Source organism: Salmo salar, chromosome 24, assembly GCF_965601325.2.
Source record: "Salmo salar chromosome 24, fSalSal1, whole genome shotgun sequence".
Lineage (NCBI taxonomy): Eukaryota > Metazoa > Chordata > Actinopteri > Salmoniformes > Salmonidae > Salmo > Salmo salar.
In genome coordinates, this window is record NC_138314.1 from 1336985 (window position 1) to 1362984 (window position 26000).

General features: G+C 41.1%; 1 protein-coding gene across 1 annotated transcript in view; it reads right to left on the minus strand.

The window, feature by feature from the left end:
• The window catches only part of LOC106584882 (ras-specific guanine nucleotide-releasing factor 2), a 139942-nt gene that overhangs the window by 93630 nt on the left and 20312 nt on the right, over positions 1-26000 (minus strand). Inside the window, exons 5-13 of the mRNA XM_082968785.1 lie at positions 25310-25419; positions 25077-25195; positions 23012-23172; positions 22694-22760; positions 22097-22236; positions 21557-21639; positions 13163-13411; positions 11690-11782; positions 9854-10353 (exon numbers count right to left, since the gene is read on the minus strand). Coding sequence (XP_082824911.1) covers positions 9854-10353; positions 11690-11782; positions 13163-13411; positions 21557-21639; positions 22097-22236; positions 22694-22760; positions 23012-23172; positions 25077-25195; positions 25310-25419 — 1522 coding nt within the window. The remainder of the gene's footprint in view (positions 1-9853; positions 10354-11689; positions 11783-13162; positions 13412-21556; positions 21640-22096; positions 22237-22693; positions 22761-23011; positions 23173-25076; positions 25196-25309; positions 25420-26000) is intronic.

Here is a 26000-nt window from a genome sequence, read left to right on the forward strand (position 1 = left end):
ACGAATTCGTCCCGCCTAGCCCATAGAGGTTAAAGTCTGTGTCTCCTGTCTCGTAGCTCCACTACCAGCCCCACACATTAGGCTTCCAGTGCGTCAGCTCAGTCTCGAGCTTCCGACAACAGTGTCCAGTCTAGAGTATCCGGCAACAGTGTCCAGTCTAGAGTATCCGGCAACAGTGTCCAGTCTAGAGTATCCGGCAACAGTGTCCAGTCCAGAGTATCCGGCAACAGTGTCCAGTCCAGAGTATCCGGCAACAGTGTCCAGTCCGGAACCGAGTGAGTCTGCCTACAGCCCGGAACCTAGTGAGTCTGCCTGCAGTCCGGAACTGAGTGAGTCTGCCTGCAGTCTGGAGCTAGAGTCGGCCTACAGTCCGGAGCCCCCAGAGAGGCTCTGCAGCCCTGAGTATTCTGCAGGGGTGGACAGGTTGGGTGGGGGTAGTAGACCGGAACCTGAGCCACCTCCAGTATAGGTGGGTTGGGGAGGGGGAGGTGTAGCACAGGAGCCGTCGTTGATGGCAGCCACCCTCCCTTCCCTCCCTTTAGTTTAGGGGGATTTTTTTGTGTTGGGGGGTATTGGTTTATTTAGGTGAGGTGCATCCGGGGTCTGCACCTATGTGTTTTGTTTGTGTTTTGTGGGAGATTGTTTCTGTGTATAGCTTCAAGCCTTACAAGACTGTTATTCATCGTTGTTTCTTTTTGTGTACGTGTTTATTTTTGGTTCACCTTCTTTGCCAACTAAATAAAAAAGATGAGTGCACATTTCCCCGCTGCGTCTTGGTCCGCTTTATCCGACAACAACCGTTACACTCCTCCTATAGACTATCAGTCTAAATTTGACTCTGTCATAAAGAAGTTAATTTAGGGGAGACAGAGACCACAGATTAAATATGCAAAACTACAGAGAAAAAAAGCATCAGGTGGACTTGCACTTCCATATCTAAAATGTTATCACCTATCATTCCCAATGAATATTCTGAAGACCTGGTTAAACCCAGAGGCTTCTGTTACTTGGCGTACTATAGAAGAGCCAATAGTTTCACCAATAAAATTACAAGATTTATGATTTTCTGGATTGACGCCAAAAAAATGTGTATTATTGTTTGGATCCATCCTAGCATACTCAGTAAATGTGTGGAAAGCTACAGAGAAGCATATGAGATATAATCTTAAATGGCAATCATACTCTCCAATGTGGCGTAATAAAGAATTCTTAGCATATTTATACTTTCAAAGACATATTCAATTTATTATGTCCCAGGTTCATCATTTTGTCTTTACCTTTAACTCTGCCTATCCATGCGAGCCTATGGGGTCCCTTTGGGAGCAGAACTAGTAGTACACCCATTGGTCAAACTTCTAACGGACAGACACCCCTCAAAAGGAGTTGTTTCTAATATCTAGTCAATTAATTATAGGAGCACAAAACCCATTAACTCTATCCATTTGCTGAAATACAAATACATTGGGAGACAGTATGGAAAAATATATTTGGATCATTTAGAAACCACAATCACCAATTCATTAATTAAACAAATTGCATAGAACCTAACACCTCAAAAACGACAACATGGGTATTAGTCCATCACCATTATGAGAGTTCTGCACCACAGGGGACCTTGGTACTTTTCAGCATGTGCTGTGGAAATGCCCGGGGGTGGTTGAATTCTGGGGGAAAGTCAACAATGTCATCTCTGTACTTACATATACAATTCTGCTATTAGATCCAATAGTGATGGTGCCTTGTGATGACACTGATTTGCATTTGCACTTCTCATGGCTCCAACAGAGTGTGTAGCGAAATGCACACTCTCATTAACTTCTGTGTGTGACCAATACAATTTGATTTGGTTGGCAGGAACCACAGCTGCAAAGAAAATTATTGTACAAAGGTGCATCAGTTACCATTGCAACAATGGCTGCTCACATTTAAGGAAATTGTACTTATGGAGCTCTCCACGGCCAGACTCCACAGGCCCAAGGTGTTCACGCTGGACATACAGACATTTCTGAACTCTTAACCAACGGCCCTTTACACCCATGAATGTGTATCAATAATGTGTCACTATTTCTGAGGATATATGACGTATTGTTCAGAAGATGTAATATACATTTGTTTTTATCTCATGATTTATTTTACATGCTATCAGATTGCCGGTGGGGGGCTGAAAATATATCTAGAAAATGTATTGAATGAATCCTATGAATTGAAAAAAAAATACGCCTTTTGGGTGTCACTGGACAGGAACAGGCCAGAAGACTTGACCACTTCATCTTGGGCCATCCTTCCCGGAGTGCTGTCTGTTCTAACATGCAGAGGTAAGTCTCGATGTCATCATCCTCCGTTAGCTTGATAGAAAATATATTGGGATGCGATTCAGTCTGTGTTTCTCCTCACAGCTTCTTGACTTCCTCAAGCAGGCAGACATTCTGTAGACACTGTTCTTCCAGCGTTTGTTTATGAATGTTCTGTTGCACCCGAACGAATTGAGCTATCAACTCTTCCATACTGATACTGCATAAACGTAAACCCTGGTCTGACCACATTGTCAGAATGCCTGCATTCTCCACCACTTGTGGCAGACCAAGGGGTTTGATCTAGACGTTTACACAGATCAGACACAGACACAAGTGTGATACCTCTGTTTCAAGGGTGTTTATTTTAAAAAATAAAGGAAAATAAAAGAAACCGGTCTCATCCAGGAGACCTCTTCCGGGATACCGCCTTCTTGGCTCCGGGGAACACAGAGCCCCTCGGTTCTAGCAGGCCGTGAGGACGTCTCTCCAGTTGCAACCTCTCACCACCTTCAAACCTCCCGTGGCTGCCCTCCTGGCAGCTTTATGGGCCCCGTATGGCTGATGAGCGATCAGCCCCTTGATTACTCACCAGTCTCAGTCAGCCCCAATTAGTCTTGGCCGGAGGACCCGTCGAGACCTGGCACATCCAGCAGAGGGAGCCAACACCGCGTGATGTAGACTTTCTGTCACCAGGCCTCAAAGAGTCTCCCCGGTGGCTTGTCCGCAGCACACCACAAAATATTGCTTTTCTTCCATCCAGATGCCCAGATATTTATAAGCGGGGACATGATTAATGGGGGCACCATCCAATGGACATATGCATAAATCATCAGATACATTTTTACCTGAATTGGAAAATAACATCCCTGCATAAAGTATGAATTTCACTTCATCAAAGGCTTTCTGCAAGGAAATGAAGGCAGACTGGAGCTCCAAAAGAGCTTGGCCAACCCTGGGGGCAATAGCATACACAACTGTTTGCAGAAAGCCTTTGTTGAACTGAAATTGGTACTTATAATGCAGGTCAAAACAAGTATGTTATTTTTCAAAACATTTTTTGAAAAAATTGATGGTGCCCACATTGATCGTGTCCCCTCTGGGCATCTGGATTGAAGAATAGCTATCTCTTAAAAAGCATATTGATAAGTTAGTTAAGTTGTTGAGAATAAAAATGGGCTTCTTTAGAAATAGGTCATGCCTCTTCGCTAAATAGCAAAAAGCAGATCATTCAGTCAACATTCCTGCCGGTTCTAGACTAACACTGAGTGTACAGAACATTAGGAGCACCTTCATAATATTTACTTGCACCCCCTTTTTCCCTCAGAACAGCCTCAATTCATCGGGGCATGTACTACAAGTTGTCGAAAGCGTTCCACAGGGATGCTGGCCCATGTTGACTCCAATGCTTCCCACAATTGTGCCAAGTTGGCTGGATGTCCTTTGGGTGGTGGACCACTCTTGATACACACCGGAAACCGTTGAGCATGAAAACCCCATCAGCGTTGCAGTTCATGACACACTCAAATCTATGTGCCTGGCACCTACTACCATAACCCATTCAAAGGCAATTCAATGTTTTGTCTTGCCCATTCACCCTCTGAATGGCACACATACACAATCCATGTCTCAATTGTCTCAAGGCTTAAAAATCCTTCTTTAACCTGTCTCATCCCCTTCATCTACACTGATTGAAGTGGATATAAGGATTTAATAGGTGATATCAATAACAGATTTGTATTTATTAGCTGCTCTTCCTGGGGCCTAAACACATTAAAGCACTTACATTGCATATAAAACAAAAGATAAAACAGTACATCATATAACATTATTAAACCACTACATATCTACAATACAAAATGTACAATAAAATATGTATAATACCATACAACAATTTTACAATATATGCGTATGTCTGTAACGGTGTCTTCACAGTCTTCGCTGTTCCATAAGGTGTATTTTAACCTGTTTTTTTTATCTGATTCAACTGCTTGCATCAGTTACCTAATGTGAAATAGAGTTCCATGTAGTCATGGCACTATGCAGTACTGTGCGCCTCCCGTAGTCTGTTCTGGACTTGGGGACTGTGAAGAGACCTCTGGTGGAATGTCTTGTGGGTTATTCATGGGTGTCCGAGCTGTGTGCCAATGGTTTAAACAGACTGCTAGGTACATTCAGCTTGTCAACACTTTTTACAAAAACAAATGATGAAGTCAATCTCTCTTCCACTTTGAGCCAGGAGAGACTGACATGCATATCATTATCAATAGCAATTTTCCTATGTTTACTCAAAGCCAGCGGCATGGAGTTAGTAAATATTGAAAAAATTAAGGGGCCTAAACTGCTGCCCTGGGGAACTCCTGAATATACCTGGATTATGTTTGAGAGGCTTCCATTAAAGAACACCCTCCAGAATATTGCAGGAGGTGTAAAGCCATTACACAAGTTTTTCCAGCAGCAGACTATGGTCGATAATGTGAAAAGCTGCACTGAAGTCTAACAAAAAGCCCCTACAGTCTTATCAAATTCTCATTTGAGTAAGTACTGTGCTTTGTTTACTGTGAAATAGCATTGTATCTGCTCAAACATTCCAAAAGTTTACAAAGGGTTGGCTATTTGAGCCAGTAAAGGAGGCTTTACTATCCTTAAGTAGGGGAATAACTTTTGTTTCCCTCCAGGCCTGAGGGCACACACTTTCTAGTATGCTTACATTTAAGATATGGCAAATAGGAGTGACAAATAGGAGGGACAATATCGTCCGCTATTATCCTCAGTAATTTTCCATCCAGATTGTCAGACCCCGGTGTCTTGTCATTGTTGATAGACAATACTATTTTCACCTTTTGCACACTCATTTTATGGAATTCAAAAGTACAATGCTCATCTTCCAAAATGTTGTCAAATATACTTGGATGTGTAGTGTCAGAGTTTGTTGCTGGCATGTCATGCCTAAGTTTGCTTATCTTTCCAATGAAAAAGGCACTAGTTGGCAATTCCAGTGGGTTTTGTGATGAATGAGTCATCTGATTCAATGAATGAAAGAGAAGAGTTCCCAAAATGTAATTTAACCTCTATGGGCTAGGTGGGACGCTAGCGTGCCACCCGTGGTGCACTCCATCAACAGCAGGTGCATTTCAAGAGCGGCAAATTTGAATCCAAATAAATGTCAAAATTCAAATTTTTCAAACATACAACTATTTTACACCCTTTGAAAGATAAACATCTCCTTAATCTAACCACATTTTACGATTTCAAAAAGGTTTTACGGCGAAAGCATAAATTTAGAGTATGTTAGGACAATACATTTACAAGAGTTGTGTGTAATGTTTTGTCAATTCAAAGACAGGGTAACCAAAACCATAAAACCAGCTAAAATGAAGCACTAACCTTTTACAATCTCCATCAGATGACACTCCTAGGACATTATGTTAGACAATGCATGCATTTTTAGTTCTATCAAGTTCATATTTATATCCAAAAACAGCGTTTTACTATGGCATTGATGTTGAGGAAATCGTTTCCCTCCAATAACCGGCAGTCAAGTCAGCGTCACAAATTAAATAATTAAAATTAGAAAACATTGGTAAAATATTATATTGTCATTTAAAGAATTATAGATTTACATCTCTTGAACGCAATCAACTTGCCAGATTTAAAAATAACCTTACTGGGAAATCACACTTTGCAATAATCTGAGCACTGCGCCCAGAAAAATACGCGTTGCGATACAGACTAGACGTCATGTTGGGGAGATCTAAAATCGAAAATACTATGTAAATAATCCATTACCTTTGATTGTCTTCATCAGATGTCACTTCCAGGTATCACAGGTCCATAACGAATGTAGTTTTGTTCAAAAAAGCTCATCATTTATGTCCAAAAATCTCCGTCTTGTTAGCACATGATCTAAGCCAGCCGGACTTCTCGTCATGAACGAGGGGAAAAAACATATTTACGTTCGTTCAAACATGTCAAACGTTGTATAGCATAAATCATTAGGGCCTTTTTTAACCAGAACATGAATAATATTCAAGGTGGACGAATGCATACTCTTTTATAACGTATTGGAACGAGGGTACCCAACATGAACTCGCGCGCCAGGTGTCTAATGGGACATCATCGTTCCATGGCTCTTGTTCGGTCAGATCTCCCTCCAGAAGACTCAAAACACTTTGTAAAGGCTGGTGACATCTAGTGGAAGCAATAGGAAGTGCCAAAATATTCCTCAGCCCCTGTGTTTTTCAATGGGATAGGTTTAAAGGTAATACAACACATCAGGTATCCACTTCCTGTCAGAAAATGTCTCAGGGTTTTGCCTGCCAAATGAGTTCTGTTATACTCACAGACACCATTCAAACAGTTTTAGAAACTTTAGAGTGTTTTCTATCCATATATAATAAGTATATGCATATTCTAGTTACTGGGTAGGATTAGTAACCAGATTAATTCGGGTACATTTTTTTTATCCAGACGTGCAAATGCTGCCCCCTAGCCCTAACAGGTTAAGGTGCTCCAAAGCTTTTTAATACCATTCTGTATATTATTAATTTTTGTTTCATAGTGTAGTTTATTTTTATTTAGTCACATGATTTCTTAATTTGCATGACTTATTTGCCACACATTTTGCCTCATCACCCTCAACCATACCATTTTTCAATTCCTCGTCAATCCAAGGGGATTTAACAGTGTTTACAGTCATTTTCTTAACTGGAATAAGCAATTTCATAAATGTGTCAAGTGCAGCGTCTGGTTGCTCCTCATTACACACAGCAGACCAACAAATATTATTTACATCATCAACATCTGACCTCTTATACAATATATTAGGCCCAGCCTTTGGAATTTTGGTTTTCCTAGATATGGCTACTATGGATTCACTTGCAGAAATTGTATGTAATGTGTCGTGTCATTTTGGAGTCACTCGTATTATTCGTCAATAAGAATATAATATGTTACGGGTATACGGGTAAGAGTCTAGTTACATTTTCAGATATACGTTTCTAATTTAGTCAGAAAGTTGTTTTTATTGCAAGTTAAAGCATACTGTTAGCTAGCATTAGCTTGCTGGCTTGCTAGCTAACGTTATGTGTATGATCTGTGTAGTAATATTATTAGAATCAGAAAACCATTTGCATTGCTAGTTATAGCCTAATGTTATCTAGCTAACATTGAACCTAGTTTGTTAGCTTTAGCTACCTGCAGATTCATACTACAGCTGTTTGTGTTGGTAGACGTATGAGTTGGGATTATTATTTAACTAGGCAAGTCAGTTAAGAACAAATTCTTATTTACAATGACAGCCTACCGGGGAACAGTGGGTTAACTGCCTTGTTCGGGGGCAGAACGACAGATGTTTACCTTGTCAGCTCGGGGATTCGATCCAGCAACCTTTCGGATACTGGCCCAATGCTCTAACCACTAGGCTACCTGCCGCCCCATTACAGTGTATTATTCCGGTTCATTGTTTAGCTAGCTAGCTACATGTCGAAACAAAAGACTCCACTTTGGCCGGATTATTACATGACCCATCAAATTAGCCAGGTGTGTCTGGGGGTGATTATGGCCATCTATTATTGTATTTCACGAACATGTGTACATGTCTAGAAAATAGTGACCTATCCACTTAGCTAGATGTAGCTGGGGGTGGGTTATAGCATTTCCTTCACATGACGCATCAATTTAGACAAGTGTGTCGGGTAATCATCATCTAATAATTGTAAAATATTTCAAAATGTTTTTAGCTGGCCACTTTCTGTTTTTGATATTGCTACTATGCAAGTAACCACTTCACTTCACCGTTTACACCTTCTGTATCCTTTGCATGTGACAAATAAACATAGATTTTATTTGATATAGCGTGTGTTTACCACATGGCCTTACGTGAATCCTTAGAGATGGGTGGGGCTAAGGCTTAAGAGGGTGTGAACAATGATGAATGGGTGTAGACAAAGAACAACTTTCCAGTAAGTGTACCAAAACATTCAAGGGCCATTCTCAAAAGTGGGGTTACAAGTTTATCTACTTTCAAAGCAGAATTACTTTTCCATTGTTCCTCAACTGCAGTGTATGATATTCCATTGTCTAGCTAGTCTCTACATTTATCCAATGTAAAAAGCACAATTTCAAATTTTGCTAAATAAAACCGAATCAAGGCGGTCGGTCACAAATACTAAACTTTTGACTACTTAATTTATAAGAATCTTTAGGGCTGTCAATTTTTACCCTACTTTTTACCCTACCGTGTTAAACAAAATCTCTTCCTCTGCAATTGTGTCAGTATAAAATAATTTCTTTATTTTTTTAGCTTAGTATATTAATTATTGATTTTATACAGTCATTATTGCTCATCATTATCAAGCATTTCAATAATGTCGTACCCCACTGCTTCTGCTTTACTGTTTAGAAATTGTATTTATTTAACCAGGTTAGTCTCATTGAGATAAAAACTCATCTTTTTCAAGAGAGACCTGGAAAGCCCTTTATGTATCTAGTTCACCGATGTGAAGAAGTCATCATTATTTAGACAAATTCACATATAGTGTATCAAAGTAGTCAAAAGTGTAGTATTTCTACAAACTCGTTGGATGCATTTGCCGTTTGTTTTTGGGTTATGTTTTGCCCAATAGTAACTGAATCTTAAATCTAAAATGCTGGAGTATAGAGCCAAATTAAGTCATTTTAGCTTCACTGTCCAAACACATGGAGTAAATACATGTATTTATTTTAAGAACTCAGTCAGGGTGTCAATTCACTGTTGAGAGTTAGAATAGTATAATACACAAGGCGATTTTCCTCTTCTCACAGTCCCTTCAGAAATAATTCACACCCCTTGACTTTTTCCACAGTTTGTTGTAATACAGCCTACATTTTAAATTGACTAAATAAAGATTTTTGGGGTCACTGGGCGAAACATAATACCCCATAATGTCAAAGTGGAATTATTTTTCTCAAAAGCAGAAATGTCTTGAGACATTCAACCCCTTCGTTACATAATATGTTGCATGGAGTCACTCTTTGTACAATAGTAGTGTTTAACATGATTTTTGAATGACTGCCTCATCTCTGCACCACACACATACAGATAATTGTAAGGTCCCTCAGTCGAGCAGTGAATTTCAAACACAGATTCCACCACAAAGACCAGGGAGGTTTTCCAATGCCTCGCAAAAAAAGGGCACCTATTGGTAGATGGGTAAAAAAAAAAAAGCCCAGTTCTGGGCATGAAACAGCCAGGGGGAAAGGTCATAAAACACTCACTCTCTCTCGCTTTCTCCCATACACACACAGTAAAGAATCTAAAGTGAGAACACTCCCTCTGAATGCTTTCTACTCACACCCCAATTCTAATGACTGTGTATCCTGTGCAGCCATAAACACCCTAGCAGCCTGCCTCTCTTCATTCTAAATGCCCTGTCAGAGAACATTATAATCAGAGCTGCTGTTAAAACTCATAAATAAGCTGACTAAATGCCTGTGGTGCTCAGAAGGAAGCTCAGACAGGGAATCCAGGTAGTGTGTGTGTGCGCATCTGTGCTGCATGTGTGTGTTTAGATAGGCCTTACCTCTGCGGATGCTGCGTCTCAGTTTTCCACAGAAGGCGTCAACACGAGGCAGCTCCTGCCCTTCTGTAGTGGGGGAGGGACTCTGTTCGGGGTAGGACAGGGGTAGACAGGGGGGGAGGGGGGCCTGTTCATGGGGGGTCCTGTTGCCACCTGGAGGGGGCGAGGAGGAGGTGGGAGGGGGGGAAGTGGTAGTGGGGGTCTGGGGGGTAGAGTTCTGGGGGGTGGGGGGGTGGAATGTAGGGGTTTGGGCTGAGGTTGGACTACTGACAGCGGACTGAGAGAAGGAGGAGGGGATAGAGTTAATGTTAGTAAGGTCCAGCCCCCCCACCCTAGCACTGATGGGGGAATGCAGAGAGAGTTTGCGTGTGCGGACAGGAGAGGAGGTGTGGGAGGAGATGGAGAGAGGACCGGAGAACTTGCGGCAGAGACGGGGGGACTTGTCATTGGTGTGATCACCACTTCGGTTGTTTTGGTTGGTGGCAAAGAACAATTCCAAAGACCTGAGAGAGAGCGAGAGAGAGCAAGAGAGGGAAAAAAAATCTGTCAAATTTGCATTGAGTCGTTGTGAGGAAAGCATGAATTGACTGTTATGAGACAGGAGATGCTATTATCATCATCATGCCAGAAAACTGTGAACAGAACCATCAGCACTACAGATAGGTCTATAACTCAGCCTGAGTGGAAAATGGCAAAACAGGTTACATGAAAGACCATGCAAAGAGGTTGAAGAAAGGAGTGAGAGTGGTGCTGAGCGATTAGAGCTTTTTGAGGTTGGTTTGGATTCGGTTCGATTATAAAAAATAATCAAGATTTTCAAAACATTAAATGCACTATGCGGGTTGGATGCTGTAACCAAACAGAATAAAACAATAATTAAAAGTCCCATGATGATACTGACTGCTCATGACTGCTTATCACTTATTAACCATCAGTTATTCACATTACTTCACATAAAATATTTCAGTTGTTGTGTATATTACATTTGTTTTATTTGATGACTAATTTAATTCCAAGTCATCATCTCATCTCTATTGAGCTGCTGCCTATGCAGTCTGACAAAACCATTATTTTAATAGTTCTTTAAAGTAAATAAGGCATACCAATATGACTGCTGAATACCAATACCTCAAGAAGCAACTGCTCTCTCTGTATCCCTTCTTGATCGCACATTCTTCTGTCTCTTATGTAGCAGGCGTAAGAATAAACATTACTATGGACTATGGTTATTTGTAGTTAATTATCACGTTTTCGTCACTAAACTATGTAGAACATTGGCCTGTTGGAAACTACAACTCCCTACTACATTACATCGCACAGTTTGGGCATGATCTGATTTATCTGTAGAGAAACTACAGTGTGCGCATTGAGCTAGCAGAAAGAAAAAAAATGAAATGGAATTAAAATAATTCAACCAATGTCAGTCAATAAGTTGTTTAAAAACCAAAAATTAACTGACATTTCTGTTAATCGCTCAGCACTAAGTGACACACAGACAGAGAGAGAGACAGAGGGAAAGAGCTCAGTGGTCTTCCACAGTAGTCAGAAGGGAGGATATGCAGACGGAAGATGCTAGAGGGAGGGAGAAAGAAAACTAAGGACAGAGACATTGAGCGAAGGACAGGGAAAGGGAGAGGAGGAAAGAGCAAAATAGCCTTGAAGTCTTCTCTAAAAGAAAAGGTACAGTGAAAAGATGCAAAAGTGAAGAAAGAGCGAGAGAGAGGGGAGAGGAGGAGAGAACACAAGTGAGAGGCAAAGAGAGAGGTACTTGGACAAGTCCAGGGACAGAAAGAGCAAGGGATAAAGCAGAGGGGGAGAGAGAGAGGCAGATTGTGTTACTTGGACTGATCCAGGGCTATCTTCCTGATCTTCAGGCTGTAGTCAGGACAGATGGACGTGATGGACAGGCGGTCAAATGAGTGGTACTGTACCCTGTGGAGGGGGGATGGAGAGGAAAGGGATATAACGGATGGAGGAGTGAGAAGAGGGGATGGGTGAGGGGGGGATGAAGGTGATGGGGAAGGTGGAGGATGGAGGAGTGAAGGTCAGGACAACATACACGTTTATTTATATATAACTGACAATGACCACAGGACATCAAAGCCTTTTCATGTTGAAACTGTATGTGTGAATGCTGTCATTATCCTCCAGGGTGAAGACTCCCCTAGGTCAGTTGAGGCTGCAGAGGGGAGGAAGGCTCATAATAATGGCTGGAACGAAGAAAATGGAATCAAACATATGGAAACGATGTGTTTGATACCATTCCACTGATTCCGCTCCAGCCATTAACACGAGCCTGTCCTCACCAATTAAGGTGCCACCAATCTCCTGTGCCTTAGGTACAGATCTAGGATCAGCTTCCCCTCCCCCAATTCTAACCTTAACCATTAGTGGGGAAAATGCCAAACTGACAAGATCAGTGTCTAGGAGCAAATACACCCTGTCATATACTGTAGGTGTGTGGGTTTCTGGTCTATGTTCTCTGGTAATGAGGGCATCCAGGAGTTAGCCTACACACACCTGCGCTGGACACAGGAAAAAAGAGGCACAGACTTTCCAGTTGAAAGGATCGTTAGGTCTGGGCAGGAAAATGCATACACACAAAAACACTGTCTGACATGTGTCTTTGAAAAACATTTTTCAAGCATCTGTTTTGCTAGCAGATAAGTGTTTCGATTCAATCTCTCTCTCTCTCTCTCTCTCTCTCTCTCTCTCTCTCTCTCTCTCTCTCTCTCTCTCTCTCTCTCTCTCTCTCTCTCTCTCTCTCTCTCTCTCTCTCTCTCTCTCTCTCTCTCTCTCTCTCTCTCTCTCTCTCTCTCTCCTCTCTCTCTCTCTCTCTCTCTCTCTCTCTCTCTCTCTCTCTCTCTCTCTCTCTCTCTCTCTCTCTCTCTCTCTCTTCCTCTCTCTCCCTCTCTCTCTCTCTCTCTCTCTCTCTCTCTCTCGCTCTCTCTCTCTCTCTCTCTCTCTCTCTCTCTCTCTCTCTCTCTCTCTCTCTCTCTCTCTCTCTCTCTCTCTCTCTCTCTCTCTCTCTCTCTCTCTCTCTCTCTCTCTCTCTCTCTCTCTCTCTCTCTCTCTCTCTCTCTCTCTCTCTCTCTCCTTCTCTCTCTCTCTCTCTCTCTCTCTCTCTCTCTCTCTCTCTCTCTCCTCTCTCTCTCTCTCTCTCTCTCTCTCTCTCAAAACTGGATCGAGAGAATAAACAGGAGAAATAATGAGATGAGAGGTTTAGAGAAAACTCAACCATCTGTAACATGAAAGTGTGTGTTTTTTTCCGTGAATGTGTGCATGTCATGCATGTTCTCTCTCGTGTATTACCTGACAGGTATAGAGGTGAAAGGTTTCTTGTAGATGTCAGCCAGTTTATCCATGACCACGGCAGCAGTAGTGAAGATGCGGTAGGTGTGGAGGAAGGTGTTGAGGAAGTCGATGGAGAGGAAGCGCAAGTCCGTCAGCCTTTCCAGCAGCCGCTCCACGCTGGCGTAGCGAATCTGTGGGACCTTGCAGGAGTTGAGTGTCTTGCTGAAGCAAATGTCAACATCATCTTTATGGAGGCGCATATCAGATCTGATGGACGGACATACACACACAATCACTGGTGATCTAATCATTGAATTGCTAGGATTACTCACACAGACGTTTTAAGTATGGATAAACACTTAAAGTTGGAGTAAGTCATGTCAGAAGCTAGCAGATTAATTACTTAACGACAACCGCTGCAAATTCCAATAAAACTACATCACGTTTTAAAATTCACTTTCCTTGCTTTGTCTAACAACACTATAAATCAATCGATCAAAGGAGTTTTGTGGGTCAGAGTGCAGTATTTATTTAGTTTCATAGGACAAATATTTGTTTGCACATTTCTCACGTTACCAACACTAAGTAAACTTCTGGAAAAAATGTGTGTTTGACCAGATACAATGCTATTTCACAGTAAACAAATTTACAACAGACTTTCAGCACGCATATTGGGAAGGACACTCAACAAGCACGGCACTTACACAACTGACTGATTGGCTGAGAGAAATTGATGATACAATTCTGGGGGCTGTCTTGTTAGACTTCAGTGCAGCTTTTGATATTATAGATCATAGTCTTTCTGGAAAAACGTATGTGTTATGGCTTTACACCCCCTGCTATAATGTGGATAAAGAGCTACTTGTCTAACAGAACACAGAGGGTGTTTTTTAATGGAAGCCTCTCAAACATAATCCAGGTAGAAGCAGGAATTCCCCAGGGTAGCTGTTTAGGCCCCTTGCTTTTTTCAATCTTTACTAACGACATGCCACTGGCTTTGAGTAAGGCCAGTGTGTCTATGTATGCGGATGACTCACCACTATACAGGTAAGCTACTACAGTGACTGAAATGACTCCAACACTTAACAAAGAGCTACAGTTAGTTTCGAAATGGGTAGCAAGGAATGAGTTAGACCTAAATATTTCCAAAACTAAAAGTATTGTATTTGGGACAAATCATTCACTAAACCCTAAACCTCAACTACATCTTGTAATGAATAATGTGGAAATTCAGCAAGTTGAGGTGACTAAGCTGCTTAGAGTAACCCTGGATTGTAAACTGTCATGGTCAAAACATATTGATTCAACAGTAAGTAAGAAGGGGAGAAGTCGGTCCATAATAAAGTGCTGCTCTGCCTTCTTAACAACACTATCAACAAGGCAGGTCCTACAGGCCCTGGTTTTTGTCGCACTTGGACTACTGTTCAGTCGTGTGATCAGGTGCCACAAAGAGGGATATTGGAAAATTGCAGTTGGCTCAGAACAGGGCAGCACAACTGGCCCTTAACCTGTTTGGGCTAGGGGGCAGTATTGAGAATTTTGGAAAAAATATGTGCCCATTTTTAACTGCCTCCTACACCAACTCAGAAGCTAGAATATGCATATTATTGTTCAGGTTTGGATAGAAAACATCCTAAAGTTTCTAAAACTGTTTGAATGGTGTCTGTGAGTATAACAGAACTCCTATGGCAGGCAAAAACCTGACAAGGTTTCATGCAGGAAGTGGCCTGTCTGACAAGGAGTCGTGCGTCTTGCATCTGTTTATTGAAGAGTAAGGATCTTAGCTGTAACGTGACAATTCCCAGGGCTCCAATAGGCTCTCAGAAGCCGGGAAAATCATGAAGGTTGACGAGGCAGCCTCAGGCTGAAACAGATTATCACCTTTTTCAAGTGTCCCATTAGGTGACAATGGAATGAGGCGCGTGCGCGATTAGCCCCCGTGGAGTATTTTAATTCGGCTGTTTAGTTTATTGCAGATTCCCGGTCGGAATATTATCGCTTTTCTACGAGATAAATGTCATAAAAATTGGTTTTAAACAGCGGTTGACATGCTTCGAAGTACGGTAATGGAATATTTAGACATTTTTTGTCACGCCATGCGCAATGCGCACGACCGTGGATTACCATTCTGATAGTGTCTAGAACGCACGAACAAAACGACGCTATTTGGATATAACTATGGATTATTTGGGACCAAACCTACATTTGTTATTGAAGTAGAAGTCCTGGGAGTGCATTCTGACGAAGAACAGGAAAGGTAAGAACATTTTTCTTATAGGAAATGTGATTATGGTGAAGGCTAATCTTGCCGGGTGTCTAAATAGCTAGCCGTGATGGCTGGGCTATGTACTTAGAATATTGCAAAATGTGCTTCATCCGAATAGCTATTTTAAAATCGGACATATCGAGTGCATAGAGGAGTAATGTATCTGTAATTCTTAAAATAATTGTTATGCTTTTTGTGAACGTTTATCGTGAGTAATTTAGCAAACTGTTAGTAAATTCCCCGGAAGTTTGCGGGGGGTATGCTTTTTCTGAACGTCACATGCTAATGTAAAAAGCTGTTTTTTGATATAAATATGAACTTGATTGAACAGACATGCATGTATTGTATAACATAATGTCCTAGGTGTGTCATCTGATGAAGATCATAAAAGGTTAGTGCTGCATTTAGCTGTGGTTTGGGTTTTTGGTGACATTATATGCTAGCTTGAAAAATGGGTGTCTGATTATTTCTGGCTGGGCACTCTCCTGACATAATCTAATGTTTTGCTTTCGTTGTAAAGCCTTTTTGAAATCGGACAGTGTGGTTAGATAAACGAGAGTCTTGTCTTTAAATAGCTGTAAAGTAGTCATATGTTTGAGAAATTGAAGTAATAGTATTTCAAACGATTCAAAAATCGCGCCACTGGATTAGACTGGCTGTTACGTAGGTGGGACGAATTCGTCCCGCCTAGCCCATAGAGGTTAAAAGTACACCAAGACCTAACATTAATGACATGCATGTCAATCTCTCGTGGCTCAAAGTGGAAGGGAGATTGACTTCCTCATTACTTGTTTTTGAAAGAGGTTGATAAGCTGAAGGTACCGAGCTGTCTGTTTAAAATACTAGCACACAGCTCGGACAACCATGCATACCCCACAAGACATGCTACCAGAGGTCTCTTCACAGTCCCCAAGTCCAGAACAGACCATGGGAGGCGCAAAGTACTACATAGAGCCATGACTACATGGAACTCTATTTCACATCAGGTAACTGATGCAAGCAGTAGAATCAGATTAAAATAGCAGGTAAAAATACACGTTATGGAACAGCGGGGACTGTGAAGTAACACAAACAGGTACAGACACATGCATACACACATACATGTAGATTTTTCATTGTAGATATGTCGTAGTGGAGTATGGGCCTGAGGTCACACACTTAGTGTGTTGTGAATTCTGTAATGAATGTATTGTAATGTTTTTAAAATTGTATAACTGCCTTAATTTTGCCGGACCCCAGGAAGAGTAGCTGCTGCCTTGGGGATTCATAATAAATACAAATGGCTTTAGCCACAGAGGGAGCAGGCCTGCCCCGGCAAGTGCCTCGGAGGGAGTCAACATCTGCATTGCGCAACAATTTCCCATGATTTGTGAATCTGTTCAGACCCAATAGATAGCGCGACAGCTAAAATGGCTTAGAAAAAATAACATTTCAGCTAATAGGGAGAAGCATCTAAAAAAATAACCACATTATGGAATCCACTTATCATAAATGTTGGTACATTTGTGGACAAAATTCTTACTTACTCAGCCCAAGTCCAAAGAAAATAGCCAAGAAATCTGCATAAAAAAAATGAACACCACCACCAACTAAGGAGGTTCAGTCAAAAAAGCAGTGGCTTATACAATAGCTGTGTTAAATACGGCAGTGTTCCTCACACCTGGGCCTGGAGGAGGTGCAGGCTCTTGTTTCAGCCAAGCAGTAACAAACCTAATCAACTATTCAATAAATCCTGTTGGGGCTACAGGTTAGCAATGAACCCTGAGACGGGATTGCTAGCAAGGCTGGAAATTCAAAACATCAAAAATCTAATAATTTCAATTTCTCAAACAATCAACTATTTTACACAATTTAAAAGATAAACATCTCCTTAATCTAACCACATTGTTCGATTTTCAAAGAGGCTTTACGGCAAAAGCATAAAGTTAGATTATGTTAGGACAGTACACAGCCACAAAAGTACAAACATCCATTTTCAATTCAAGGTCAGGCGTCACCAAAAGCAGAAACCAGCTAAAATTATGCACTAACCTTTGACAATCTCCATCAGATGACACTCCTAGGACATTATGTTATACAATACATGCATTTTTTTTCCCATCAAGTTCATATTTATATCCAAAAACAGCATTTTACAGTAGCGGTGAAATTCAGATTTTTTTCTTCTCTGAAATGCTTCCGGTGAACAACGTTACAAATTACAAAATTACTATTCGAAAACATTGGTAAATTATAATATTGTCATTCAAATATTCATAGTTTAACATTTCGTAAATGCTACTGCATTGCCAGATTTCAAAATAACTTTACTGGGAAATCACAATTTGCAATAAACCGGGTGCTGTGCTAAGAACAATAGGCTAGGCTATACAGGTTAGCACCATCTTGTAACCATGTAATATCAAAATTACTATTGTCAATAATCCCTTACCTTTGATTATCTTCATCCATTGGCACTTCCAGGAATCCCATGTCCACAACAAATGTGGTTTCTTTCAACAAAGTTCATAATTGATGTCCAAATAACTCCAAGTTGTTAGCGCTTTGGTTGGCTACTAATAAGTAGCGCGGGGGGGGGGGGGGGAGTCACGGCGAAAAGTAAAAAAAATTATCTATTTACGTCGTTCAAACATGTCAAACGTTGTTTAGCATCAATCTTTAGAGCCATTTTTAACGTGAAACATCAGTAATGTTTCAACCCGACCTCTACTGTCTTGAAAAACGTATTTGAAAAATGTATCGCATCACATGATTGCGCAGGTGCAGCCAATAATGAAGTGACGACATCCCAGGGAGGTCAACTTCCCTTCCTTGTCATCCGGTCTCTGTTGATCATAGACGCTTCAAACAACTTTATAAAGATCGCTGACATCTAGTGGAAGCCGTAGGAGTTGCGAAATTAATCCTTTCTCACTGTGGTATCTATTAACCAATGATTAAAAAAAATAGTACAGCCACAAAATTATTTTTTTCTCTCAGGTTTTCTCAGGTTTTTGCCTGCCATATGAGTTTTGTTATACTTACAGACACCATTCAAACAGTTTTAGAAAATTCAGAGTGTTTTCTATCCAAATATGGTAATGATATGCATATCCTAGCTTCTGAGTTGGTGTAGGTGGCAGTTAAAAATGGGCACATATTTTTTTCAAAATTATCAATACTGCCCCCTAGCCCCAACAGGTTGTGGTATATTCAGGTATGTTAGTTCTGGGTTCGAACTAAGCCGTACACACAGGAGCAAAAGCAGGTATGACAGACACAGGCATGTGTTAAAGTCGGAAGTTTACATACACTTAGGTTGGAGTCATTAAAACTCATTTTTCAACCACTCCACAATCTATTTTGTGCATGACACAAGTAATTTTTCCAACAATTGATTACAAACAGATTATTTCACTTATAATTCACTGTATCATAATTCCAGTGGGTCAGAAGTTTACATACACTAAGTTGACTGACTTTAAACAGCTTGGAAAATTCCAGAAAATGATGTCATGGCTATAGAAGCTTCTGATAGGCTAATTGACATCATTTGAGTCAATTGGAGGTGTACCTGTGGATGTATTTCAAGGCCAAGCTTCAAACTCATTGCCTCTTTGCTTGACATCATGAGAAAATCAAAAGAAATCAGCCAAGACCTCAGAAAAATGTTTGTAGATCTCCACAAGTCTGGTTCATCCTTGGGAGCAATATCCAAATGCCGGAAGGTACCACGTTCATCTGTACAAACAATAATACGCAAGTATAAACACCATGGGACCACGCAGCCATCATACCGCTCAGGAAGGAGACGCGTTCTGTCTCTTAGAGATGAACGTAATTTGGAGCAAAAAGTGCAAATCAATCCTAGAACAACAGCAAAGGACCTTGTGAAGATGCTGGAGGAAACACGTACAAAAGTATCTATATCCACAGTAAAACGAGTCCTATATCGACATAACCTGAAAGGCCGCTCAGCAAGGAAGAAGCCACTGCTCCAAAACCACCATAAAAAAGCCAGACTATGGTTTGCAACTGCACATGGGGACAAAGATCGCACTTTTTGGAGAAATGACCTCTGGTCTGATGAAACAAAAATAGAACTGTTTGGCCATAATGACCGTCGATATGTTTGGAGGAAAAAGGGGGACGCTTGCAAGCCGAAGAACACCATCCCAACCGTGACGCACGGGGGTGGCAGCATCATGTTGTGGGGGTGATTTGCTGCAGGAGGGACTGGTGCACTTCACAAAATAGATGGCATCATAAGGGAGGAAAATTATGTGGATATATTGAAAGTCCTGACCTCAATCCTATAGAACATTTTTGGGCAGAACTGAAAAAGCGTGTGCGAGCAAGGAGGCCTACAAACCTGACTCAGTTACACCAGCTCTGTCAGGAGGAATGGGCCAAAATTCACCCAACTTATTTTGGGAAGCTTGTGGAAGGCTACCCGAAACGTTTGACCCACGTTAACCTGTTAGGGCTAGGGGGCAGCATTTGCACGTCTGGATAAAAAAAATGTACCCGATTTAATCTGGTTACTAATCCTACCCAGTAACTAGAATATGCATATACTTATTATATATGGATAGAAAACACTCTAAAGTTTCTAAAACTGTTTGAATGGTGTCTGTGAGTATAACAGAACTCATTTGGCAGGCAAAACCCTGAGACATTTTCTGACAGGAAGTGGATACCTGATGTGTTGTATTACCTTTAAACCTATCCCATTGAAAAACACAGGGGCTGAGGAATATTTTGGCACTTCCTATTGCTTCCACTGGATGTCACCAGCCTTTACAAAGTGTTTTGAGTCTTCTGGAGGGAGATCTGACCGAACAAGAGCCATGGAACGATGATGTCCCATTAGACACCTGGCGCGCGAGTTCATGTTGGGTACCCTCGTTCCAATACGTTATAAAAGAGTATGCATTCGTCCACCTTGAATATTATTCATGTTCTGGTTAAAAAAGGCCCTAATGATTTATGCTATACAACGTTTGACATGTTTGAACGAACGTAAATATATTTTTTCCCCTCGTTCATGACGAGAAGTCCGGCTGGCTTAGATCATGTGCTAACAAGACGGAGATTTTTGGACATAAATGATGAGCTTTTTTGAACAAAACTACATTCGTTATGGACCTGTGATACCTGGAAGTGACATCTGATGAAGAGAATCAAAGGTAATGGATTATTTACATAGTATTTTCGATTTTAGATCTCCCCAACATGACGTCTAGTCTGTATCGCAACGCGTATTTTTCTGGGCGCAGTGCTCAGATTATTGCAAAGTGTGATTTCCCAGTAAGGTTATTTTTAAATCTGGCAAGTTGATTGCGTTCAAGAGATGTAAATCTATAATTCTTTAAATGACAATATAATATTTTACCAATGTTTTCTAATTTTAATTATTTAATTTGTGACGCTGACTTGACTGCCGGTTATTGGAGGGAAACGATTTCCTCAACATCAATGCCATAGTAAAACGCTGTTTTTGGATATAAATATGAACTTGATAGAACTAAAAATGCATGCATTGTCTAACATAATGTCCTAGGAGTGTCATCTGATGGAGATTGTAAAAGGTTAGTGCATCATTTTAGCTGGTTTTATGGTTTTGGTGACCCTGTCTTTGAATTGACAAAACATTACACAGAACTCTTGTAAATGTACTGTCCTAACATACTCTAAATTTATGCTTTCGCCGTAAAACCTTTTTGAAATCGTAAAACGTGGTTAGATTAAGGAGATGTTTATCTTTCAAAGGGTGTAAAATAGTTGTATGTTTGAAAAATTTGAATTTTGACATTTATTTGGATTCAAATTTGCCGCTCTTGAAATGCACCTGCTGTTGATGGAGTGCACCACGGGTGGCACGCTAGCGTCCCACCTAGCCCATAGAGGTTAAACTATTTAAAAGGCAATGCTACCAAATACAAATTGAGTGTATGTAAACTTCTGACCCACTGGGAATGTGATGAAAGAAATAAAAGCTGAAATAAATCATTCTCTCTATTATTTTTCTGACATTTCACATTCTTAAAATAAAGTGGTGATCCTAACTGACCTAAGACAGGGAATTTTTACTAGGATTAAATGTCAGGAATTGTGAAAAACTGAGTTGAAATGTATTTGGCTAAGGTGTATGTAGGCGCTCTTACTTGATCATGTGAGGCACGGTGACTTTGGAGTTCTCCTCGAATACACTAGTCATCAAACCATTACAGCGGATATTATCAATACACTAGAGAGAGAGGGCGAGAGAGCGAGGGAAAGGGAGGAGAGGGAGAGTGTTAGTGGAGCGAAAGATCAATCTAAAATATTAGCAACATCCTAACATGTCGTATGTAATTATGGTTTACAAGAAATATATTACAAACCCTAAAGAAAGATATTGTTATTAAAGCTTTTCCTTTGACCTAATCTTTGTTTAGAATCAAGCCAAGCCTCAGAGGAGGTGCAGTGTGTGTGTGCATGCATGTGTGTGTGTGTGCGTGTATGTAGGGGGAACACTGGGTTAAAGGGGATGAGCCAAGCACAAACCAGGATTTGACCCCTGGGGAACCAACCACTCTGTTTACTCACCGCAAAGCCTCATGGGATACCCAGAGGGAAACACACGGTGCTGTTTGAACTTTTTGTTGTTTGGTTATTATTCCAAGAAGAGAAATTATGAGAGAGAGAGTTAGTTAGTTAGTTACCTGGCTGATGTCGCTGGTCCAGGCAGCTTTCTCCTGTCGTGAGGGAGCCAACAAGACTACAGTGAAGGAGGGAGAGTCAGACGGCTCGATGATCAGCTTAAAGTCCAACTGACCGAATACCTGACCACCACTGGACTTCGCTAAAAAGGGAAGGGAGAGGGAGAAAGAAAATTAGAAGATTGGGTCACCTAGGGTGACAATGTATTTTGGTATGACATGAGATAAAGATTAATACATGAATAAGATATAAGCTGGTCCACTTCATTTACCCCTGTAGTGTGTGTGTGTGTGTGTGTGTGTGTGTGTGTGTGTGTGTGTGTGTGTGTGAGACTCAAAGTTATTTCCCTGGAAGTCTATGAGCAAAAAGACCCCTCTGTAAGGTTAATGGGTGAGTGATGTCATAGGATCAGCATGAGTGTCATTTAAAGGGTGTTAGCTGGTATTTGAAGGGATGTGAGGGTCAGCCAGAGATTTATCTGTGGACACTTATCTTTTGACACTAATTAACCTGTATGGAGACAGAGACTTAATGAGCCTGTCTGAGTCACTGCATAGATCTAAAGGACTGGGGTTGGTCAACACACACACTTTACTCACAGTCGTCGTCGCTGGTCTCTGTTTCTTCTATGAGGGTACATTCTATCAGAGACAGGACTCCACCTTGCTGCAGAGAGGTCTGAGGTCATTGACTGTTTCTGTGTTTTTTTGTGTGCTTAAAATATGACTAGGTCCCAATTCTCCACCTTTCTCCCAAAGTGTACAATTACACAAATTCTCTCATGGATTTAACAATGCTGGAAACTCATTCCACCAATATGATTTTAAATCCAACCCCGGGAGTGTGTAAGTGCACACTTCTGGAAAAGGGTGAAGAATTAAAGCCAGTAAATATGAGCATGCGTGTGTGTGGCTCACCTTGAGCAGGTGCAGCTTGCCTCCTGAGCTGCGTGTGCAGATAAGAAAGTGTTTTGTAAACAGGAAGCACTGTCTCTCTCCTTCCTTCTTCAGAGACAGAGAGCCCAGACGCACCTTACTGAGCTTCCCCCTCTCCACCGACGGCAGCTGAATCAGAGAACCTGTCGGGGGAGGGCAACGGGGGAGAGAGGGAGGAGGGAGTAAGAGGAGGTGTTGAGAAACAGGAAGAGTGAGGAGAGGTGTGGAGAGAGAGATGGGAGGTGAGTGTGAGAAAAATATAAAAGCCTTGTCCAAGCCAGAACTGCCCATCTCCTGTTTCTGTAGTGTGAGGCAGCTTGATGTACATAAACAGACCCTGGACAGGACGCTAGTTTATCACAGGGCCTTACCCCCAATCAAACTCCTTAACCTGTTAGGGCTAGGGGGCAGCATTTGCACGTCTGGATAAAAAAAATGTACCGATTTAATCTGGTTACTAATCCTACCCAGTAACTAGAATATGCATATACTTATTATATATGGATAGAAAACACTCTAAAGTTTCTAAAACTGTTTGAATGGTGTCTGTGAGTATAACAGAACTCATTTGGCAGGCAAAACCCTGAGACATTTTCTGACAGGAAGTGGATACCTGATGTGTTGTATTACCTTTAAACCTATCCCATTGAAAAACACAGGGGCTGAGGAATATTTTGGCACTTCCTATTGCTTCCACTAGATGTCACCAGCCTTTACAAAGTGTTTTGAGTCTTCTGGAGGGAGATCTGACCGAACAAGAGCCATGGAACGATGATGTCCCATTAGACACCTGGCGCACGAGTTCATGTTGGGTACCCTCGTTCCAATACGTTATAAAAGAGTATGCATTCGTCCACCTTGAATATTATTCATGTTCTGGTTAAAAAAGGCCCTAATGATTTATGCTATACAACGTTTGACATGTTTGAACGAACGTAAATATATTTTTTCCCCTCGTTCATGACGAGAAGTCCGGCTGGCTTAGATCATGTGCTAACAAGACGGAGATTTTTGGACATAAATGATGAGCTTTTTTGAACAAAACTACATTCGTTATGGACCTGTGATACCTGGAAGTGACATCTGATGAAGAGAATCAAAGGTAATGGATTATTTACATAGTATTTTCGATTTTAGATCTCCCCAACATGACGTCTAGTCTGTATCGCAACGCGTATTTTTCTGGGCGCAGTGCTCAGATTATTGCAAAGTGTGATTTCCCAGTAAGGTTATTTTTAAATCTGGCAAGTTGATTGCGTTCAAGAGATGTAAATCTATAATTCTTTAAATGACAATATAATATTTTACCAATGTTTTCTAATTTTAATTATTTAATTTGTGACGCTGACTTGACTGCCGGTTATTGGAGGGAAACGATTTCCTCAACATCAATGCCATAGTAAAACGCTGTTTTTGGATATAAATATGAACTTGATAGAACTAAAAATGCATGCATTGTCTAACATAATGTCCTAGGAGTGTCATCTGATGGAGATTGTAAAAGGTTAGTGCATCATTTTAGCTGGTTTTATGGTTTTGGTGACCCTGTCTTTGAATTGACAAAACATTACACAGAACTCTTGTAAATGTACTGTCCTAACATACTCTAAATTTATGCTTTCGCCGTAAAACCTTTTTGAAATCGTAAAACGTGGTTAGATTAAGGAGATGTTTATCTTTCAAAGGGTGTAAAATAGTTGTATGTTTGAAAAATTTGAATTTTGACATTTATTTGGATTCAAATTTGCCGCTCTTGAAATGCACCTGCTGTTGATGGAGTGCACCACGGGTGGCACGCTAGCGTCCCACCTAGCCCATAGAGGTTAATGCCAAGCAGAGAGGTATCAAGTCCCATTTTTAGACTCTTTGGTATGACTCGACCAGGGATTGAACCCCCAACCTTCCAATCACGGGGAGGACAGTCTAACCACAAGGCCACTGAGATGGACATGAGAAATACTGTTACATAAACAATGGTTTGTGTCATGAATGTGTAAGTGAATTATTTTGTGTGTGTGCATATACCTGTGTATGTGTGCACACTCACCCTGTCTGACGAAGGTCTGACTGGTGTCCAGTAGTATATCACATCCCTCTACAATCATCCTCTCGATGGCCAGGTTCTTACGGATGTTCTCTGTATCACTCACCTCATCATGCATCACCCTGAGGACACACACAAACATGATATACTACATGAAATATCTAAGAGGTGATAATTTATACCTGTATGTTTTGAGGTATTCTTACTCATTGATACACCCACAAATAAACACCCACCTTGACAGCTCCTCTAGTTTGGACTTGGCGAACTCCAAGCTTTTGCGCTCTACGTGTTCGTGCGGAGTGTGCGCCAGCAACTCATGCAGGGTGATGATGTAACGTGGAATCTGACAGTAACAAATAGAGGAAGAAAGGAAGAGAGAGATATAGAGGGTAATTGGGAGAAGGGTGAGGTATTTCATTGAGACTTTATGGTTTGAATGTTTATGAGCAAGGCCACAGATAGGGTTCTTCAAGTAGATATTTGCTAGTTGAGTGTGTATGGTACCTAGAACATGTGGTATGTGAGGATGTATTTGTGTTTTGGAGTGAGTGTGTGCATGCGTTGCGTGTGGGCAGGCATGTGTGAGTGTGTGTGCGTTATCGCTACTCCCCTCAGGCGTTCGATGTCGCCGGTATACTAACCACCGGTCCTGGGATCCGTCATTACGCACACCTGGTATCAATCATTACGCGCAACTGCAAGTCATCATTAGGCACACCTGGACTCCATTACCTCACTTATTACCTCTCCTATATCTGGCACTCCATTAGGTTCTTTCCCCAGTCAGTATTGCTTATGTGTTTCATGTCTATATGCTACTTGTGTTTGTTACATTGTTCGATGTCCCGTTTATTATTAAACTCACCACCTGCACTTGCTTTCCGACTCCCAGCATATACATTACAGAATACTAACTCCAACAAT